This window comes from Macaca nemestrina, chromosome 14, assembly GCF_043159975.1.
Source record: "Macaca nemestrina isolate mMacNem1 chromosome 14, mMacNem.hap1, whole genome shotgun sequence".
NCBI lineage: Eukaryota > Metazoa > Chordata > Mammalia > Primates > Cercopithecidae > Macaca > Macaca nemestrina.
Window position 1 is genome coordinate 28058171 of NC_092138.1, and position 22364 is coordinate 28080534.

At 38.2% G+C, this 22364-nt stretch overlaps 1 protein-coding gene across 6 annotated transcripts in view; it reads right to left on the reverse strand.

The window, feature by feature from the left end:
- Window positions 1–4554: 4554 nt before the first annotated feature.
- CFAP95 (cilia and flagella associated protein 95) overlaps window positions 4555–22364 on the reverse strand; it is an 86832-nt gene continuing 69022 nt past the window's right edge. For 5 of the 6 annotated variants that reach the window (XM_071077686.1, XM_071077687.1, XM_071077688.1 and 2 more), the window contains one exon: window positions 4555–4825. In XM_071077686.1, coding sequence (XP_070933787.1) covers window positions 4643–4825 — 183 coding nt within the window. In that variant the 3' untranslated portion in view covers window positions 4555–4642. The remainder of the gene's footprint in view (window positions 4826–22364) is intronic. The other variant, XR_011612471.1, reaches the window with a different exon arrangement.

The following is a 22364-nucleotide window of genomic DNA, read 5'->3' on the forward strand; positions in this document are numbered from 1 at the left end:
ATAGAGTTTAACTGCTTTCTGTTCTACAGAATTTCTCAGGGTCTTTAGTATTCGAATATGCAGGGTTTGTTCTGATAGGTGCTCTGGTTGGCCAGCAATCATTACTTTAAGGAGGATTTTAGTCAGTTCTATGGATACGCTGGCAAACTCAGGTTTTCCATACAGAACATAACACTTTCTTAGGCCAATTTTGCCAACTCCTCCAATTTCACAAGATTACCATTGAAGCCCTTAGTAGGACAAATGTGCTAAATATCAGAATATTTTTAAACAAGGTCATCCCGATCATACAGATTGAATTTTTATCAATTACCCAAGCATTCACTCATATTAATATATGATTATGACAAACATATTGATACCAACCCTTCAGCATTTCTGAGTGCTCACTGTGTATTAGACATTGGTAACCCCCAGATGAGCAGATACAGTCTCTACTCTTCAAGAACTCATGTTTTGTGAAACTGCCATTTGACAAACTGGTTTCAATCAAAACAATGAAAAATAATAAATATTGGCAAGGATATGGAAAAATTGTAACCTTCATACATTGCTGGTAGAAATGTAAAATGGTGCAGCTACTTTAGAAAATAGTTTGGTAGTTCCTGAAAAGGTTAAACATAGAGTTACCATATGACACAGCAATTCTACTTCTACGTCTGTATTAGTCAGGGTTCCCTGGACTGATAGAACTAATAGGATAGATGTACGATAGATGTATATATAAAAGGGAGTTTATTAGGAGAATTGACTCACACAATCACAAGGTGACAAGGTGAAGTCCCATAATAGGCGGTCTGCAAGCTGAGGAGCAAGGAAGTCAGTCTGAATCCCAAACCCTCAAAAATAGGGAAGCCAACAGTGCAGCCTTCAGTCTGTGATCAAAGGTCCAAGAATCCCAAAGCTGAAGGACTTGGAATCTGATATTTGAGGACAGGAAACATCCAGTATGGGAGAAAGATGTAGATCAGAAGACTAAGCCAGCCTAGTCTTTCCACATTCCTCTGCCTTTTATCCTGGCTGTGATGATAGCTGATGAGATGGTGCCCACCCAGATTGAGGGTGAGTATGGCTCTCCCAGACCACTGACTCGAATGTTAATCTCCTTTGGCAACACCCTCACAGACACACCCAGGAACAATACTTTGCATCCTTCAATCCAATCAAGTTGACACTCAGTATTAACCATCACAACGTCCAAGAGAGATGCATGCAAAAACTCATACATGAATGTTCATAGGTGGAAAAAGCCCAAATGTCCATCAACTAATGAATGGATAAATTTTGGTATATCTAGACAATGGAATATTATTCATCCAAAAAGGAATGAAGTGCTGATACATGTTACAATATGGATGAACCTTGAAAACCCTATAGAAAGTGAAAGAAACCAGTCACAAAAGACCACATATTATAAGATTCTACTTACAGAAAAAATCTAAACTAGGTAAATCTGCAGAGGCAGAAAGTAGTTTCTTGGTTGCTTAGGACTGTGGGAGTTGGGAGGGAATGCGGAATGACCGCCAATGGATATGGGTTTCTTTCAGGAGTGATAAAAATGTTCTAAAATTGATTGTGGTGGTAATAGCAGAATTCTGTGAATATACTAAGAACCATTGAATTATATGCTTTAACGGAGTGAATTGTATAGTACGTGAATCATATCCCAATGAAGCTGTTAAACTTTTTTTTAAAGTTATGGTCTTAATATTTGGAACAACAATTTACTGTGTTAGGTTTTGTTTGGATTTTCCGCTTTGGTTTACAATGGCTGCCTCGTGCTTGTTCTCTGCTATTTGGAGTGAGCTTTCAGCTATCTGCAAACTTCCCTGCTGCTCTCTCTGAAATAAAGTTAGCTTCTGATCCGTACATCTTTAAGAAAGAATTTTCCCGCTGTTCTGTTCTTGGCAGTGGCTGTGCCAGGCACTTCCATGGCCTCTCCCAGCCTGCCACCTACATTCTATGTCCCACAAAAAGACTTCACCATTTTTTCTTAGCGTTTTCACAAATCCAGAATTTTTCTGTACCTCTGGAGCACTGGTGTCCATGGAGTGACTTTCCTTTATAAACAAACCACTGAGCTGGCTTGGCCCTGCCTCTTGTCTTGATCTGCCAGTGTCATATCCTAGGGGTTGGGCCTGGTACCCTCACTTCTTACCTCATCTCAAATGCATTCCTAACATAAACCAGTTGAGCTGAGGTTTCTCTATTCTATATTTATAAAGCAAAGTCCTTGACCCAGTCCCCATCTCTATGTTCATGGGGAAAACTCCTGCAGTAACCTTTATTTCAGTGCATCATTTTTCTTGGCTAGTTTAAATACAATATCTCTTATTTCATTCTCCTTCTAACCCAAACCCAAACTGATTTCTAAGGTGATCCCTGATAGCAGACCCAGTCGTTTATACAAAATGTCATGTTAGTCATCGTGACAGTATAACATTTCTGCTAAAGTAAGTGAATCTTATTTTATGTTCTAGGCACTAGGCAGTGTTCAAAGGTAATGATGTGGCCATTAAAACTTCTTCTCCACAAAAAGAAATTATTAAATGATGAATGGCTTGACATCCAGATTTGCATACTTCAAATAGCTCTTTACCCCAGATATGTTAGTGTTAGGAATGATTAAACTTGGATGTATAGTATGTGGAAGGAAAGGTAATCCTAGGTAGATATCTACTAGAATAAGTACCACATATGAATTAACATTTATATAGACTATATTACACTTAATGTATATGTAATATACATAATTATGCATATATAATATACATATTTGTGTGCATATGGACACATATTGTAAAGCAGTGGGAAATTATAGTAAAATTCTTCTGGCACATGCTTACCTGGTATATCACATTTTCTATATTAATTATCATTTCTCTCATAAAAAAGCTGATAGTCTTTTTCATATCTTATGAATCCAGCATTAGAGGCAGTGTTCAATTAGCATTTATCAAGAAATGCTAGTTCATGAATTTATTTTTTAAAGAAAAATAAGTAAATGAAGCCCAAGTTGACCAAATAATTAAATACAGTCTCACAAGAAATAAAAGTTTTCAAATGCATCTCAAAGATGCATCAGAATCTGCTACTCCTATAACCCTGGGCAACAGCAGTGAACTGAATTCTGTTCTCCCCAAATTTATATGTCAAAGCCCTTACTCCCAATGTGGCTATCTGAAGATAGGGTCTTTAGGAGGTAATTCAGGTTAAATGAGGATATAAGAGTTGGGGTCTAATCAAATAAAACCGTAGCCTTACAAGAAGAGGAAGTGAAAGAGGTCTGCCACCCCCATCCCCCTCCCACCATGCAAGAACAGGGCAAGAAGGTAACAGTCTTAGCAATTGTTTTGACTCACCTTCCTAGTTTACAGAAATTTATTTTTGCATGCTTTTGGAGGGTGAAAAGTCCAAGATCAAGGTTCTGGCAGGGTTTTGTTTCTGGTGAGGGCTCTCTTCCTGGCTTGCAGACTACTATCTTCTTTGTCGTTTAAGCCACCCAGTCTATGATATTTTGTTACGGTAGACCCAGTTGACTAATACAGCAGCCTACTTAAACATCCATGGACCTCTGTTTGCTCTGTTACTTAAACATCCATGGACCAATGTGAGGGTAAGTCAAAACAATGGCTAAGATTTCTTCCAAATCTAACACTAGATGACTAGATTTCCCATCAAACCCCTAGAGTTTCACAAAGATTCTATCTGCACCTCTGCTATCCATATATTCTAAAGGTTTTAACTTGAATATGGAAAAATGTCATGCAAAATAAATAATCCACAATGAAACTACTAGCTACCACAGATAAATAAAAATTTATAGGTACTGATTTCCCCCTCAAAAAACATCACATACATACTCAACATTATTATAGGGCCAGTGTTGCCTAAACTTTGACCATTTAAGTTTTATGTCAACCTATATATTTATTCACTTAAAATTTTGTCTTCAGTGGAATTTAAGTTGGCCTACTTTTTTTATAATTAGCCATACCCTAAGCAATCATAAGCTTGATTGTGCTAGTTTTATGTGTTTTTTATTTTTTATTTATTTATTTATTTTTGAGATGGAGTCTCGCTCTGTCGCCCAAACTGGAGTGCAGTGGCCGGATCTCAGCTCACTGCAAGCTCCGCCTCCCGGGTTTACGCCATTCTCCTGCCTCAGCCTCCCGAGTAGCTGGGACTATAGGTGCCCGCCACCTCGCCAGGCTAGTTTTCTGTATTTTTTAGTAGAAACAGGGTTTCACCGGGTTAGCCAGGATGGTCTCGATCTCCTAACCTTGTGATCTGCCCGTCTCGGCCTCCCAAAGTGCTGGGATTACAGGCTTGAGCCACCGCGCCCGGCCATTATGTGTTTTTTCTAATAATTATTAAAAGAAATACATAATCCATAAAATAATGTTTCACTAAACACCATCTAGAAATGTGTAGTGTACTCTCAGCAAGAAACACACTGAAATTTGGAAAATACCAGAGTAGCTTATGAAAATAAGGATATAAACACTGGTCCAGAAAATAAGACTTTGTGCTTAAAGGAATCTACTATACTAATACTTCCATTGCATTTATTAAGATAGAAAATCAGCAACAGCTACATCCATTTTTCATTAGTCAGAGATGCTGATTCTATACGTTATTTTTAAATGGGCGTGATAGGACCACCAGTCAAGGGATAGAGTTTCCATTTTACATCTGAATTAGCATAAATCCCACTCTCATCATGCCAAGTGTTGATGCCAAATCTTTTAGAACCATTTAGATCCGTGAACTGAGAACGGCATTTTCTGTGGACTATGGAATAATCATCTCGACAGGGATAAGCCTATGGGGGGAAAAAAAGAGAAATAGTATTTAATAACCGAAATATGTAAAAAGAAGTAATCTTCAAAAGTTTATCTTTTATATATTATTCTTATGATCAAAGGTTAATTTTTAACAATTGATTAATTTGTTCTCTCAAATAGCAAATGTTTCAATTTTAAAAATGGCTATTGCATTCATAATTACTTCAAATCCCAAAAAAGAACATAGTTCATGGTTGTTTATAAAACTAAAAAGTCACTACACATGTAAAATTTTTCTACACCACAAATACACAGTATAAAGAACAATTTAAGTTTTATGATCATATATATAAGACCAAAACAATTATAATTTAATACAATTCAACACCTTTCAAAAAATATGTTATAACCATTGCCAAGAATAATATCTTGGGTTATATCTTTAATAATTGTTACCAAGTCTTACTTCCCATGGCAATGATAAATGCCAAGCTCTGATACATTCCGGTAAGAATTTACCTCAACATATCCCAGTGTAGTGTTTAAGATGTTTATACTTAGGCCACTTCAGAAAAGCTTCATTGTAATAAAACAAGATATTATCATTGAGTATTTCCCAAAGGAAATATTGATTCTTTCTGATTAAACCAAGGGTGATGGCAGGCATGGAACATAAAGCCTTTTAACTGATTATCTAATTTCTGCTTTAAATTGGCTCTAATTTTAAAGCACTAGGACATTATTGAAATTAAATCACCAAAGCTATAAAACAATGAAAGAACACCAAAATAGTTATAATCTTAGATTGGTTTTGTCAAAAATAATTGAAAAATGTAATCATATGTTCAACCTTAATAGTGTCCATGTATTTATTGAGTGCCTTTTATGGGTTAGGCACAAGTATTTGAGTGTTTGTATTTTTTAATCCGTAACTGGGCTCTAAGGTATGAATTATTACACCCACTTTACACACAGAAATGATGATTTGCTTAAAATTTCAGGAGAGAATTTAAAGAAAGTCAGAATAAATGACTGAGCCAGGACTACAAATTAGATCTATCTGACTATAAAACTCATTATCCCTCCAGAACCCTAACAAAACCTTTATCAATTAAGAGATGAAAATAAATATAAACTATAAAATTGTAGAGCTATATAATATCTGTGTCACTGTTCTATGTAGTTTGGGCTTTTGCTTTTGTCATTCGGGCTATTTCTTCAGGTGTTATGGTTGGTTGCTTGGTGGGTAGGTCAAATAGAGGTCTTTTAAATGAGATTTGAGCATCACTGGCCCAAAATGTCCCCTCGAAGGCAGGTGAGATCTTCTCATTCCCATCCCTGCTGCAGTCAAACTGAAGAGAACTTCAAATACAGTATCTATGTGCTCCTTTAGTATTTCATAGGCAGAGAGAAGGATTTTTATGAGGTGAGTGACAAGATGAAACGTGCTGTTCTAGGAAAGTGATTCTGGTAGCAGAAGAACTAAAGACTAGAGGAGGAAAAAACTGGATTCTGGAACTGTGATTAGAATTGGATCTCAATCATTCAAATGTCATCAATTACATGAATAAACAAACGTAGTCTAGACATACAATGAAATATTATTTGTCAACAAAAGGAATAAAATACTGATACCTGCTACAGAATTGAAAGAAAACATTATGCTAAGAAGCAAAACCACATATTGTACAATCTCTTGTATTAAGGGTGTAGAGCAAGCAAATTCACAGAGACAGAAAAGTAGACTGGTGATTGCCAGGGAATGGCATGATGGGAAGGAATGGGGAGTGACTGTTAATAGGTATTGAGTTTCCTGCGGTACAAAAATGTGAAATTGATTGTGGTGATGATTGTACAATGCCATAAATATACTAAAAAATCACTGAATTATACACTTTAAAAGGGTGAGTGTTATAGCACGTGAAATTATATTTCAGTGAAGCTGTTATTAAAAAAAGAATGGACCAGGCACAGTGGCTCACTCCTATAATCCCAACACTTTGGAAGGCCAAGGTGTGAGGATCACTTGAGGCCAGGGGTTTGAGACCAGCCTGGGCAACACAGTGAGACCATGTCTCTATAAAATATAAAATTAGCTGGGCATAATGACATGTTCTTGTAGTCCCAACTACTCGGAATGCTGAGGTGTGAGGATCACTTAGGCCTAGGAAGCTGAGACTGCAGTGAGCCATGATCGTGCCACTCCTCTCCAGCCTGGGCAACAGAGCAAGACCCTGTCTCAAAAGAAAAAAAAAAAAAAGAATGCATTGGAAGTAGGAATTCTGACATTAGAAAAACTAGTTAAGAGACTGTTGCGTTAATCCATGTTAGTTACATTGGGTTCCTCTTATTCTCAGTGCTGTGTTGGTAAACCAGCTCTAAAAAATTAAAATTGTAATATTTGCCAATTTCTGTGGCATAAATACTCCCACTAAGGCTAACTTCAAGTTACCAGAGTGAGGTCAGTGAACACCGAAGAAGAGGTGAGCATAGTTAGCTCATGCCAACCGTTAAGAGCTGGCTCCAACTCGCCCCTGAGTCCACTTCTCCCATTTCCCAGGGTGTAGCAGGGATGCGCTTTGAGTAGGATTGATCCCAGTCCCGGGTCTAGCAGCAGAATCTAATTGGCTAAAGACAATCAGAACAGTGGCATCTCATTCTCAATGACAGTGATAGGTTCAGTTTTAGGCATGTGACTTAAATTGGTCCAAATAGATTAAAGCCCAAGACTTCTGTTCAATGGTTTATGTGAAAGAAGTTCTCTTCCACAATTGGACATAAATGAAGAAGCATCTATCCCAGGGTGCTGTTTGCAGCTCTCCTACAACCAATCTAGCATGAAACCAACACCATAAAACTCACATCTGATAGTCAGTAAGAAACACAATAGCATTACTATATCAATCCTTTCCTGAAGTCTGACTTTTTAGAACATGGAAGCCAGTAAGTTGCTTTTATAGTCTGACCCAGTTTGAGCTGGATTTTGTACATCTTATTAAAAGCATCCTAACATACACCTGAATAATCTACAATATTGGAACACCGAGGTATTTGGAATCAGAGCAAATAAATGGGTCAAAACCAAGGGAGCAGGGCATATATGAAAAGTAGGAGTGAAGGAAAACAGGAAATTTGTGACAAAACATACAACTAGGAATCAGAAACATGCAAACATGAAATAGGAAAACAAGGCAGGCATTCAAAAATTAGAACAACTTGCTAGAAACCTAGAGGGTATAATTATTCTAAGAAAGCAGAGCAAGTATGTTTTTCAAAGTTTAATACGAAAAGCATGGAACAGAATAGAAAAAAAAAGGTACACCAAGAACAACCTCAAAAAACCTTAATATTGATTGCAGCTCACAACCAAGGCAAAACTGATATCATGGGAACCCTGGACAATAAAGTTGTTTGGTATACCACTCAAGCCAATAAAGGGGGTAATAAGTGGAAAATTATTCATGTGTTTTCCTCTTTCCATGTATATAACCACTCATTCGTACTTTGTTTCAGAAAAACACCAACCAAAGAGCAAAATCTTACCAGCTTCTAACATACCTAGTAGGATTTTTCAGCAAGACAATATCCTTGTAATCCAACTCACAGTTTTGAGGACTTTAGAATGTCAATGATCAAACCTGGGAGATTATAGAGTTCTCCAAATGGGTAGAGAAAATATCCTTTGCTATGAAAGCTTAGAGAAGAGCTGAAATGAAGAGAAGGAAGATAAGGAAGAACCTATCTAGGGAATTGTGAGAATTAAAAAACAAAGGGGAAAGGAGAGCAGAACGAGCCCACATTATGTCCCAATTTTCCCATCCCTGGGCTTTAATCAGGCAAAGTCCCTTTGACCTGAATAGTGAATGGTACACTAGACGAATGAGAATGATGGCAAAAAACACACAGGAGCTTCCTTGTCCCCATTTCTGTTGGAAACTCTTGAAATAGATCAACTCTCAGATGGCCCTTTCCTTTCACTAGCATGGTCAGGTAGAGGGAACCACTAAGATTCATCAATCCTGAGCCACTTTTGTTTTCCTGTGGCATGGATGAGATCCTAAGGTAGCTGCAAGTCTGCAGAGGAGGATACTAACAGGGGCTACAGAGCCGACCACTGGAGCTGGGGCTGTGTAAGAGTCACAGAAGGTGTCTGTGGGGTGTACAGTGTCTATGGGAATGGAAATGAGGCTGAGTCATCCCAACCAAGCCCAGGGATAGAGAGAAAAAGACTGCCAGTTACAATGTCCATAAAGTTTGGCCACTAATGCCAGCAAAGAAAAGAGCAACCAGGTAGACTAGGGATATCACCTCAGAGAACAGAACAGGCAGAAAATACCACATGTAAAACCCTACTCCTCCCTTCTGGCATCAGGACGCTAAGTCACATCCTTCTCTCCATGTATCTGGATGCCATTGTAGGGAAAGCTGCATTCTTGTTGCTGCAAACAACCCACTCTGTTCATACTAGTGTAAAACAATAGCCATTTCACTATGCCTCCAGATTCTTTGGGTCAGGAATTTGGACAGGATATGGCAAAGGCAGCCCTCTGCTCTGCAATGTTCAGGGTCTCAGCTGATTCATAGAAAGAAGACTGATTCATAGAAGACATGAAAGTTGGAAGTGAGTTGAGGGTAGAGGTTGTACACATCTCATTCCTTTTGGTCACCGATGCTGGCTAGCTGCTGGGACCTTGGCTGGGGCTATTGGTTGGAATAGCTGCATGGGTCCTCTGCCTGGCTTCCTCACAGCACAGTGACTGGCTCCTGAGAATGAGCATCCCACAAAGTGAAACAAGAGGAAGGTGTATTGCTCTTTATCACCTAGCCTTGAAAGTCACATAGCATCCATGCCACCATAGTCACAGTTCACCACAATTCTCTCTGAGGGGGTAATTTAGACTCTGCTTCTCAGTTGGAGGAGTGTCAAAATCACATTGTAAGAGCATGTGGGAGAGGAGCACATGTTGTGACCAATTTTGGAAAATATATTTTTCTCCTCTTTTCAGGGAGAAAAGAGTATGGTGTATTGGGGTCCCCAAGACCACCTCAGGTATGATGATCTAGGAGTACTCACAGTTGTGTGTGTATATGCACACACACCTATATACAGACACTCCTAAACTTGCAATGCAGTTATATCTTAATAAACCCATCTAAGTAAAAAAAATCATAAGGTGAAATGCATTTAATACCAATAAACGCATCATAAAGTCAAAAAAGTGTAAGTTGAACGATTGTAAGTCAGGGACCACCTGTATAGTTGCACTCATGGTTATGATTTATTACATTAAAATGACACAAAGCAAAATCAGCAAAGGCTATGGGCTGACATCCACAGGAAGCCAGGTGCAAATTTCCAAGAGTCCTCTCCCAGTGGAGTCACACAGGATGAGTGTAAATCCCCCAACAGTGAGTTGTGCCATGCTGTCTGCTGGGAAAGCTAATTGCAGACTCAGTGCCCAAAGTTTTTACTGGGAGCTGGGTCATGTAGGCAGCCTCTGCCTAGCATGTCCCAAAATTTCAGATTCCCAGAAGGAAACAGGTGTTCAGCATAAACCATATTTTTGCACAGACATTTTAGCCACAATGGGTCATTCTTACCCTGAAAGCCAAGTTTCTAGATGCCAATCAAGGGCCAACATTCTAAGCAGGCTTTGAAAGGATAGTAGTCTCAGTTCTGCTGTGTTAGCTCTTCTCTGCACACACAGGATGGGAGAGAGAGGATCTCTGAGAAGGTGAGCATTTTCTTCAGGAGGGATTAAACACTTTCTATAGAAAGCAGAACTATTTAAATTATGGAATTAGACTAAGCATTAAATGGATTGAAGAGTTTATGTTTTCCCACTGGTGGTGGGCTCCAGAAGAAGGTCAATTATCAGTTAGATAAATTTCCTCTGCATATGTGAGTTACAGACAGTTATGTTTTCCACACCCTAACATAATTAGTAAATCTCTCTTCAACATTTATTTAGTGGGAATGGGAAGAAAGTGTGTATTGAAATAGATTTGTGAATTACTATATGTTGCTGTTGGCTAGGTCACTATTCGGTGCTACACACACAGAGTTGTGACAGAGTTTACTTAGGAAGGACAAGCATTGCAAGCTTTTTCTGAGTTCTTCAGGTAGATGAGGGTAACTAGAAGAATTTGTCTAATGTGTGGAATGGGTGGGCATTAGTGCACAAAGGCTGATGCAGAATGAGAATGAAAGAGTCATTTCACAGGAAGAACGTAAAGGATTTACACAACTAACTGGGAATAAAGAACCAAAAATGATTCATAGCTTCAAGCCTGGAAGGCTGGGAGAGTTGTAATAACACTGAAAAGAATTAGAAAGACATGGGGGTGGGGATGATTTGTTTTAGGGGGAAATGATGAGTCATATTTTAGACATTTTTAATTTAAGATGACATCAGTAAAAAATGTTTCTTTGGAAGGTAGTGCTGTGGGACAGATGGCCTGGAGAGAAGTCAGTGCCCTATGCACAGCAGTGATCACTGGCAGGGAAAAAATAGCTATAAAGAACATTATCGGGACCATGGATGATATTTAACATGGACTGTGGGTTATATAATGGCACTGTATCAATTTTCCTGAAATTGAAAACTGTACCACAGCTACTCGTCCTTATTTTTAGGAGATGCACATTGAACTGTTTAGGAGCAAAAGGGCACGATGTCTCCAGCCTACCTTCATATGGTAAACAGCTATCAACTCTGCAAAGAATATATGGAAGCTCCTTGTGCAATTTTTGAAACTTTCCTGTAAGTTTGAAAATTATACAACAATTAAAAGTTACCCCCCAACCCCCACCCAATGATGACTGGTACAGAGACATGGCAATGGATGAATTCGCTGAGATTGCGTAAAATGAGAGGTGCAGGGATCTGGGGCCCAAATGATTGGATGCCCATGATTGGGTCCGTAAAGAAGCCATGAAGGACAGAAAGGAGAGATAAGGAGAGAGTGTTGCAATGTCATAGGCTCTGAAGAGGGAGGGAGGCTGAAGAATGTGGTGGTAACCAGCAATTGCTAAGCTCCAAAGAAGCCTAACCCAGAGTAGCACCTGACAAAACACAACAATATCAATTAACCTCTAGCCACCCTCGAAGGTGCATTTTCAGTGAAGGGTTGAGGGAGTCCCATAAAACATGCTGGTAGAAGGAGGAAAAGAAAGAGCATCAGCGAAAGGAATGCTGTAGGCAAAACAGGTCCTGCTAAAACAGGAAGCACCGGAGTTGCAGCAAAAGAATCACCATAGGGGAAAACTGGCCTTCAGAAAATTGGTTAAGAAAGCAGTCTTCTTTCTTTTCTTCTTGTTCTCTTCCTTCTCTTTTTTCTTTCACAGATCATGGCAAGGCAAGTTAGGATGTTAAAGGAGGGTCCTCTTAGTGAGTGGTTCCCCCAACCCACCTTCCCTCATGGTTTTACCACTTACATCAGTAAAATGCATTAATGGATCATTTTTTTTTCTTTGTTTTTGAGACAGAGTTCTTGTTGCCCAGGCTGGAGTGCAATGGCACGATCTTGGCTCACCGCAACGTCCGCCTCCCAGGTTCAAGCAATTCTCCTGCCTCAGTCTCCCGAGTAGCTGGGATTACAGGCATGCACCACCACGCCTGGCTAATTTTGTATTTTTAGTAGAGATGGGGGTTTCTCCCTGTTGAGGCTGGTCTTGAACTCCTGACTTCAGGTGGTCCACCCGCCTCAGCCTCCCGAAGTGTTGGGATTACAGGCGTGAGCCACCACGCCCGGCCTAATTTATCTTAAACGATGGGCTGTCCCGGTATCCACTCCACCTCCACCCCCATTGCCCCTTGTGTGCTCTATCCTTACTCTAAACACCATTATCTCTTGCACCTTTTTTCGGAATAAAATGATACTGCTACTTCTTAGTCAACTGTACAGCCAGTCCTTAGCCAATTTTTTCCAATCTTCTGGTAGGTTATTCCTTGGTTCTACTCATTCATATAGGATTTCATCCTTTTTCTTTAGGACCTTTCGTTTCTGATAGTTTATTTTTCAAGGTCATTTTCAGTTTTAGGACTGCCTTCTGGAACATAGTAACTCTGCCTAATATAATATTACAAGATAATTTGGAAGCATAGTCTCAATTCCTTCATCCAGATCCTTCATAAAAATGCATAATGAGTTATGTTTCCTGGCCAAATTAGTCAGTGCAAACTAACCTTGCGTCCGCCATTAAAGATAGCTATTAGCCACCTGGCACTGGTACAGCAAACACCATTCTTCTCTAGTATGCCTATAAGGATGCTCATTTTGAGTATTCCATTTACCCTTAAAATGATATTTGAGTTAGTAAGCTTATTTATGTGAATGTCACATTGGATGGAATGAAAATAGATATAAAAGTAAATTGTTGTGATATTTTGTTTCATTATTTCCAGCATACATCATGTGTAAAAGTCTTTGCCAATTACACGCACTTGACTGAAGACCTGCCTTTCTCTAATAGGTTGTCTTGTAAGCACACGTGCAGAATGGTGGGAGGAAAAAAAGAATTACCCTACAGTCACACCTACCTCATCTACCCTGGGGACCAATGGGGGATGGGTATCTCAGGCAGATTCCCTCATTCATTTCCTTCACTAAATTTCAAACATTTTATTTCTCTTATTTTTTCAAAATTTTTTTTCAGAGACAGAGTCTCCCTTTGTCCAACCTGGAGTGCAGTGATGCGATGATAGCTCATTGCAGGTTTGAACTCTTGGCCTCAAACCATTTTCCCATCTCAAGCCTCCCAAAGCATTGGGATGACAGGTGTGAGTCACCACACCTGACCAAATTTTATTTCTATTGGATATTTTTTCCTCCAATGATTGTATCACGAACATAAGAATAATTGGTAAATGTAGCTAAATAAATATGTAACTAGTGGGATATATTCTTATGTATTTAAGAAATATTTACTACCATTTATTTGATACAGTTTCAGGAGAGAGAAGCATTTGTAACAAACAAGTATTAATAGAGCATGAGACTCTTAGCTACAGGGAAATAGTCATAGAAAGTACAAAGAAATTTAGGCTGTGGATAGAAATACAAATTTCTTTACCACTAATGAATCCAGTCAACATAGTAAGGTATCACTACAAAAAAAAAAAAAATGAAGATCTATGTAAATGAACACTTCACAAATAAATTGACTTTTAAAGATTAATATCACATAAATTTTAGTTATGGCCAGCATCAAAAACTAAGCGATACACAATTAACCATTAGTTATTGATATATTTGTTTCTTTCTAATGCACAAAATTGATTGGTTCTATCACTTCAATCATATAAAACACAAATTTGATTTTTCTTATTCTTCTGTCTATATTATGTGAGGACATTTACCTCTGCCACTGTTTTATAATGGAATAAATTAATGGGCTATATATCAATTTGAGGCCTAGGCTTCTCAATCTTTAAAACTTTATTTCTCCATACATATATGAACAAAAGTCATATATGTTCACTGTAGAAATTGAAGATAATCAAAAAGAAGAAAATAAAATATCTCATAATTCCAGGTTCTCTGAAGCAGAACTTAGCTTTATGGCCTAACTTAGAAATAAATGTCAGACCAGGCCAGGCGCAGCAGCTCATGCCTGTAATCCCAGCACTTTCAGAGGCTGAGGCAAGAGGATCACTTGAGCCTGGGAGGTAGAGGTTGCAGTGAGCTGAGATCATGCCACTGCACTCCAGCCTGGGTGACAGAGCAAGACTCTGTCTCAAAAAAATTAATAAATAACTTCAGAAGGCAATATAAGGCAAAAGTTAAGTTTCTGGAGAAATAGGGTATCTCTCTACTAAAAGAACTGAGAATTAAGACCCCACAATGTCTCTACTGTTGGTGATACACAAGATGAGCAGGAAGTTAAAATACTTAATTAATTTATAGTTAAGTATAATTAACACTTAATTTTCAACCAAGTTTGAAATAAATGTCTACCAAAAGGATACTTGGTCATAAATCAAAGACTATTTCAATGGGATAAGATCATTGAGATAGAATCAAATCAAATCAAATAATAGAATTTGAGAGCCAGAGAGTTTGGAAAGATCACTGTGTCTGTATCAGTCAAGGATCTCCAGAAAAACAGAATCAATAGAATACACACACACACACACACACACACACACACACACACAGAGAGAGATTGATTTTAAGGAATTGGCTCACATGATTGTGGAGGCAAGTAACTCTGGCAAGATTTCTATGTTACAATCTTGAGACTGAATTCCTTTTTCTCAGAAAACCTTAGTGTTTTGCACTTAAGGCTATAAACTGATTCCATGAGGCCCACTTACATTATTTGGAATAATCTTTACTAAAAGTTAACTGATTGTAAATGTTAATCACATTTACAAAAGACCTCCAGGACAACATCTAGACAAGTATTTGACTAAACAACAGGGCAAATAACCTAGTTAACACAGAAAATTAACCATCATACTGTCTAACCCTAGTCTTTTTTTTTTTTTTTTTTTTTTGAGGCAGAGTTTCACTCTGTCACCCAGGTTGGAATGCAGTGGTGCAATCTAGGCTCACTGCCACCATACCCGGCTAATCTTTTGTATATTTAGTAGAGATGGGGTTTCACCATATTGGCCAGGCTGGCCTGGAACTCCTGAGCTCAAATGATCCACCTACCTCAGCCTCCCAAAGTACTGGGAATACAGGTGTGATCCACCATTCCTGATCATCTAACCCTAGTCTTAAAGTAAGGAGACCAAGGCCTAAAAAGGTTGGCATATATAAATTTTGAGTCGTGTTTTGCAAAGCAGCTACAAATATGGCACTTGGAATCAGACCCGAGTTCACTTTGAACACTTACACGGTGTGTTATTACTCATACTTAACCTCTGTGGGGCATAGATTCCTCAATATATAATTCTAATAGGTTGATATTCTGGGGCAATTGTGAGGACTAAGTGAGCTAATACATGTAAGTTAGCTAATACTAAGCCAGTGTCTGGAACATGGTAGACAATAAGTGTTACTTCATTCCTCTCTTCCTCCCTTTATTTCTTTTGTCCTCCCTCCTTTCCTTGTTTCCTGGCTTCCTTGCTTCATTCCTTCCTTTCTTCTACTCATCTACCAGCAACTGTATATTTTATTCAATAAGGCAAATTCTATTGTATCCCAGTCAACTCGGGAATCTATGGAAGTTCTATGGAGTTATATGAGCAACAACCAGCAGATCCTAAGGTTGAAGCTGGGGCCTAGGAAATGTGGTTCTTAGACCTGGCAGAATGACATAAGGCTCAGAACCAGAACTGTTTGTTTATAAAACTATATAAAACCAATCCTTCAAGTATAAATATAAGGTCAACACACATATGTATGACATATGTTGAGATCTTTCAGGCAAGATATTTAGGTTAGAAAGGCAACCATATCCTTCTGAACCCAAGTCAAAGAAGCCTGTTTCCATGGTTAACTAGAAGCAGCATTATGGAACACTCTGGCATGGATTATAAGACCCTTCCCTCTTCTCCAATTCTACCCCCTACCACTACCTCATTTGCGGAGGATTCTAAAACTCTCATTTCATTTCAGTCAATAGTACATGATAAGATAAATAAGCAAATGGCAATTATTCATTTGTTAGTCAATATTGAGTCAGAAAATTAACAAGACAAAGAAAATTAAATCGTGGATATAGTCAGATGAAGTACAAATAACATTGCACTAAAATGAAAGTACTAAAGATATATTTTAAGCCTGGAACTTAGTTAAATTTCAGCCTTAATTTTCCAGGTACAAGTTTGGAAAAACCACACTTTAGAATACAAGGCTTTTATACTTGATTTTTCTATGTAGCCAGATTAACTTGAACAATTTTCCATGATACTATTTTTTAAAATAACAGAAGAAAAAGAGGAGAACGGAGAGGAGGAGGAGAAAGAAAAAGAAAGAGACTGTCTATGCTGAAATGAAAATGGGGAAGACAATAGGGACATGGAACGAAGTAAAGATACAAAGAGAGGGCCTTAAAATAACTGGGATTTGAAAGGTAATGTAATTCAGACAAGTGAGGCTTTCTATAGAATCCTCACCCTGTTCTGGATTTTCTTTCTGTCCCAGCTCTTTCTGTCTTTCAGCAAGCCATTCTTTCTCTTGTCTTGTTTATAAGGCACCTGGTGGGCAACCCTTCCTAGTAAAATGGGATAGCTCCCTTGACCCTTTCGTGGGACTCATGAGGGGGTGGCTTGCTTACTCAGCCCACAGCTCTCAAATCCTTGCAGGTAGGGGAGCACACAGGTAAGTGAGTGCAGAGGCTAGGATGAGTGCTTCTGGGAAACCAGCAGGAGCAGAAATCTGTGCGAGCCCATGGAAGCACCTAGGGGTTGCCAACGACCCACAGTGCCCCTGAGGGTGTGCGTTAAAGTGTACTGTCTTAGCTTTGCCATCCACGGATGGCTAAGTGTTTAACAGCTCTGTGTGACAGCCCTCTGTATCCTGAGCTCTTGTTCAGTGTCCAGGAAGAATCAGATCACACAAACAAATTGAAGATGGTGTCCAGGAAGAATCAGATCACACGAACAAATTGAAGATGGTGAATGTGGAGCATTTTATTGAGCAGTGGAAGTGGCTCTCAGTGGGATGGAGAGCTGGAAAGGGGATGGATTGGGAAGATAATCTTCCCCTAGAGTTCGGCTGTCCCTGGCTGAACTCTTCTTTGAGGTCCTCCCAACAAACTGTCCCTCTGAAATCAAGCTGCTTCTCTCCAATGTCCAACTGCTTCTTTTCTCTCCTCTGCTGCTCTGCTGGTGAGGCCTAGGATTTTTATACGTACAGGATGGGGAATGGGGCAGGCCAGAGTGGCTTTGGAAAAGGCAACAATCAGGCAGGAAAACAGAAATGCGTATTCTCACTTTGGGCCATAGGTCCAGGCTTGAGGATGTGACCCTCACTGGGGACTTCCCTCTTCTACCCAGTATTTCCCTACCTCCTGTCCACATCATTAGGAAATAGAAAACTGAAGGCAATTCCTCTTTGGGGAGTATCTTTGAGGTAAAAAATCCTAATTAAACAATAAAGGGCTCCTAATGGTAATTCCTCCATGACCAACTCTTGATTTTTAGTGAAGATGCATCTTTATCTGGGATGGTAAGTATTTCTCAGCCAAGCCAACTGAGTAAGTTCTAGAGGCCCCCAGTCAGTCAGGTACTGATCTGGCTTCTAGGAAGTCCAGGCTGAAACAACTTAGCCGCCAGACGCAGAAAGCACAGTGCCTAGGGCTCACAATGCTTTTAGGGGCCTATGAACATATTTTAATTTATTTTAAAATCTGAATCTCTAAAAATGAATATAACAACAGGAATTACTTAATGCCATTGAATTATATGCTAAAAAGATTAAAATAATAAATTTTATGTCACGTATATTTTATGTTGTGCATATTTTACCACAATAAAAAAATGCAGATGCCATTTTGAAAAAAAAAACTTTGTAGAAACTCAAAGCTAAGCCCGGAAATGATGCTGATAATATAATATCCATAAACACCTCAGAGCAAAGAAACTGATGACAGCTATTATACAGAAAATGTGTCTTAAAATAGGGCATAGAAGTCCAAGAGTAATTCCCAGTGGGGGAGGAAAAAAAAGAACACTGTGTGATAACAATAGTCATTGGTATGTTAGAAATAATTTCAGGAGGGTTAAGAATAACGTGGTCACATCACATGGCCATAAAATACAGTAACACAGTCAAAAATAGGCAAGGATTCAAACTGCGTAAAAGAGGGGAGAAAAGATGGGTATTTTTTATGAAATGAAAATGAGAAATATAGCCTAAAAAGATATTTCTTTTTTAAAAACTTTTGTTTTAGGTTCAGAGGCATATGTGTAGGTTTGTTTATTTAGGTAAATTTCATGTCATGGAGGTTTGGTGTACAGATTATTTTGTCACCCAGGTAATAAGCATAGTATCCAATAGGTAGTTTAGATATTTCTTTAATAAGATTTAAATCCCCCCCAAAAAGGAGAATTGTTTTACTCGGATTATTTTTGTCTTTATATCAACTCAGTTGTAAACTATGTTTGTTTGTTTGTTTGTTTGTTTTAATGGAAGAAGGAGCCCATGAAGGCAAAAGGGCTTGGGGCCCAGGAAAGTCGTAATGCAACCAGAAGTCCAGAGGCTAAGACATCAGGGTCCTGGGGGACTCGAGGCCACAGTTCATTTCCAAGCAGCACAGAAATCTCAATATTTTAGCAATGCCACATCCATACCAGTGCGTAGAGTCCCAGTAGTAGGACAGGCAATCCTGCCATATCGGGGAATAACTGCTGTTAAAGGGATATAGTTTCTTCTTTACCATGAAACAATACGTGGATGCCTTGTCCACGTATTGTTAAACAATTCCCTGTTAAAAACTTTCTCAGTTTCTAACAGCCAACTTTGAACCAGTTCTCTAATGTGCCTTCTTTCCAACGTTTCCTCTGTTCTGGTTCTTTGGGAGATGATGGAGGAGCTTTCAAGAGAACGTATCTTTAATTGAAATTGAGATGAGCTGTAATAAACATCTAGTTTAAGAGGAGAAGTTCAAAAGAAACAGCTTGCAATTTTCTTCCATTTCCCTCCTTGGAAATGACTTCATGGCTTCCTAATCCTCTGTATTTCCTTACCAATGCTTAGAGCTATGGAATGATAACCTGCATTCCCTTAACTTTCTATAGTGCTGTCCCACTTTATACAAATGTGGATTAAGCAAATGTAAGGGACCATAATATAAAAATTAATCAAGTCTCAATTTATGCACAACATTTGAGGTAATATAAATCCAAATGTTTTCAGATTTCTTCAAAACTTTCATAAAGCGGAAGTAGTAGACCGAATGAATGGTGACTGTGTTCATGGCAAGGCCACATGGTGAAGTCTCTAGCAGGAAAATATTCCCTCCTTTTTCAGTATGTGTGAATTATACACTTATTTATGTGCATGACAACATCTGTTAGAGTTCAATAACTATTCTCTGTTATTTAACCATCCACTATTATTATAATTAAAAGTTATTTGTATCCAACAACATTGTCATGCAAGCATTCATTAAATGTGGGTGTCAGAAGCAGTGCTAAAAACATGCCTCAAAATCAATTACTTTGGAAAACACATTAGAAGTAAATGAACAAAATTGCAAATAAAGGCAAACAACTGTCATGGTATGCTGTGCTGTTAATGTGGAAACAAATAACATGAGAAATATTAAAAATAATGCTGAAAAAATTAAAAGCATAAATATATAATGCAATGGTTAATGATTTTTGTGCCCTGAGAATACATCCCACATTATTTATATTTATAATATTTAGTCCTTTGAAATTTGTGAGTTTTTAATTAGATGTCTTTTATTTAAAGATATAGCCAAATCCCATGTAAATAAGAAAATGGACCTGAAATGCATTTTAAAATAATATGTTTCTTTCCTTGTGGTTTTTCTGATGATAAACAATCACACTTGTTACATTGGAAAATTCTAAAAAGTGTAAAGATGAAGAAAGTCACCTAGAATCTCAACATTCATTGGCCAACTGTGCTAGCATTTTGGCAGTTTCCCCAGTTTTTAAAATGTTCTCCATATTTGTATGTAGTTTGGATAAAATATACATGCAACTTTGTAACTTAATTTTTTTTACCCTTAAGTGAAGATTTATCAAGACACTAAGAACTATCTATGGAGATTATAAAGGCTGCACAATAACTCATCATATGCTTATAACATACTTGATTAATACTACTCCTAATGTTACAGCTCAATGGATTCTTCTTGCCTGCCGGCCCTCAAAAAACAATACATTGAGAACAGCAGGTGTTGCAGCAAAGGAGTTTAATTATCAAGGACCAGCCAAGCAGAAGGACAGGGGAAATTTCTCAAATCTACCTTCCCAATAATTCAGAGGCTAGATATTTTAAGAATAATTTGGTGGGCTGGGACCTGGGGAACTGAAAAGATAGGCTGAGAATGAAATCACAGGAGTGTCTAAACTGTCTTTGCATAGCTGAGTCAGTTACCAGGAGAGGATCTCAGGACCAGGCAACATTTCTCTGTCTGCTGAAAAGCTAAATCTGAAAAATATCTCAAAGACCTGTTCTTTAGGTTTCACAATAATGAAGTTATCTGTGAGTAGTTGGGGAAGTTATAAATCTTGTGACCCCTGTTACACGGCTCTGGAGCAGTAAGCAATGTATAAAGAAGCAAGTTAAGCAATGCCAGGTAATTATTTAACCATGCCTATTCTTTAGCAAAGTTCAAGCCCTCACCGTAAGTCTAACCTTGTGACCTTTTGTTAGTATTTACAAATATGGTTTCCATTTACGAACGAGGATATCAGTTCAGAAAAAGAACGATTATGGCCTCCACATAAGAAGGAGCAAAAGCAGCTCAGCCTGGTAGAAGCAAGATGGACTCAATTAAGTCACATTTCCCTTCTTACTGTAACTTTTGCAAAGGTAGTTTCAGTAATACTAAATATTTAGGTACTTTCCAAGTTTTGTCATCATAAATAATTCAGTGATGAATATATTTGCATATGAATTTCATGGCTAGTTCGAATTACTTTTCTTTGGGGAAGTTTCCTAGAAAAAGAATTATTAGGTCAAACAGTGTTTTTTTGGTTTGTTTTTTCCTTTTTGAGACCAAGTCTCACTCCATCACCCAGGCTGGAATGCAGTGGCACAATCTCTGCTCACTGCAACCTCTGCCTCCCGGGTTCAAGAGATTCTCTTGCCTCAGCCTCCCAAGTAGCTGGAATTACAGACAACGTACCACCACATGTGGCTAATGTTTGTATTTTTTTAGTAGAGACAAGGTTTCATCACATTGGCCAGGCTGGTTGCAAATGCCTGACCTCAAGCGATCCACCTGCCTTGGCCTCCCAAAGTGCTGGGATTATGGGCCTGAGCCACCACGCCCAGCCTCAAACAGTATGTTTTAAAAATATTGCCAATTTTATTCTCAAAAAGAAAAATCTTTTTGTCTTAATTCATATTGTTTATTGTTTGTAAATGGAGCATGTTCCCTATATTTACTAGTTAGTTGATTATATTTCCTACTTTGTAAACAGCCCATATATTTCCTTTGCTCATTTCTCTAGGGTCATTTACATTTCTCCTGCCAATATATTTGAGTTATATATATAAAGCATATTAAACCATAACCTACCACATTTGTTGTTTCTATGTCTTAAATATTATTTTTTTAAATAAGAAAAAAAAATCAGAATGTAGCAATATAATGAAGGTGGCGTCCTAAATCCCTTACTTCCCTAAATCGGTTTTGCTATCTTTTCAAAACATTTCTGATTATTCTCATCTGTTTGTTCTTTCAAATAATTCCTGGAATCTTAAAATTCACAAAGAAAACAAAATCCATTGGGATTTTATTATATTAAACTTATAAATTTAGTTTATAATTAGTTTAGTTTTCCAGTTCCCTAAAATGGTAGCTATTCCTTTTTATTTGAGATATCTGCCTCAGTCATGTTTTGGTTCATATTTTAAAACAAACAGATAATGGCTTCAGTTTCTTCTTGTGATTCCTCATGGGTTGCAGTCAGATGG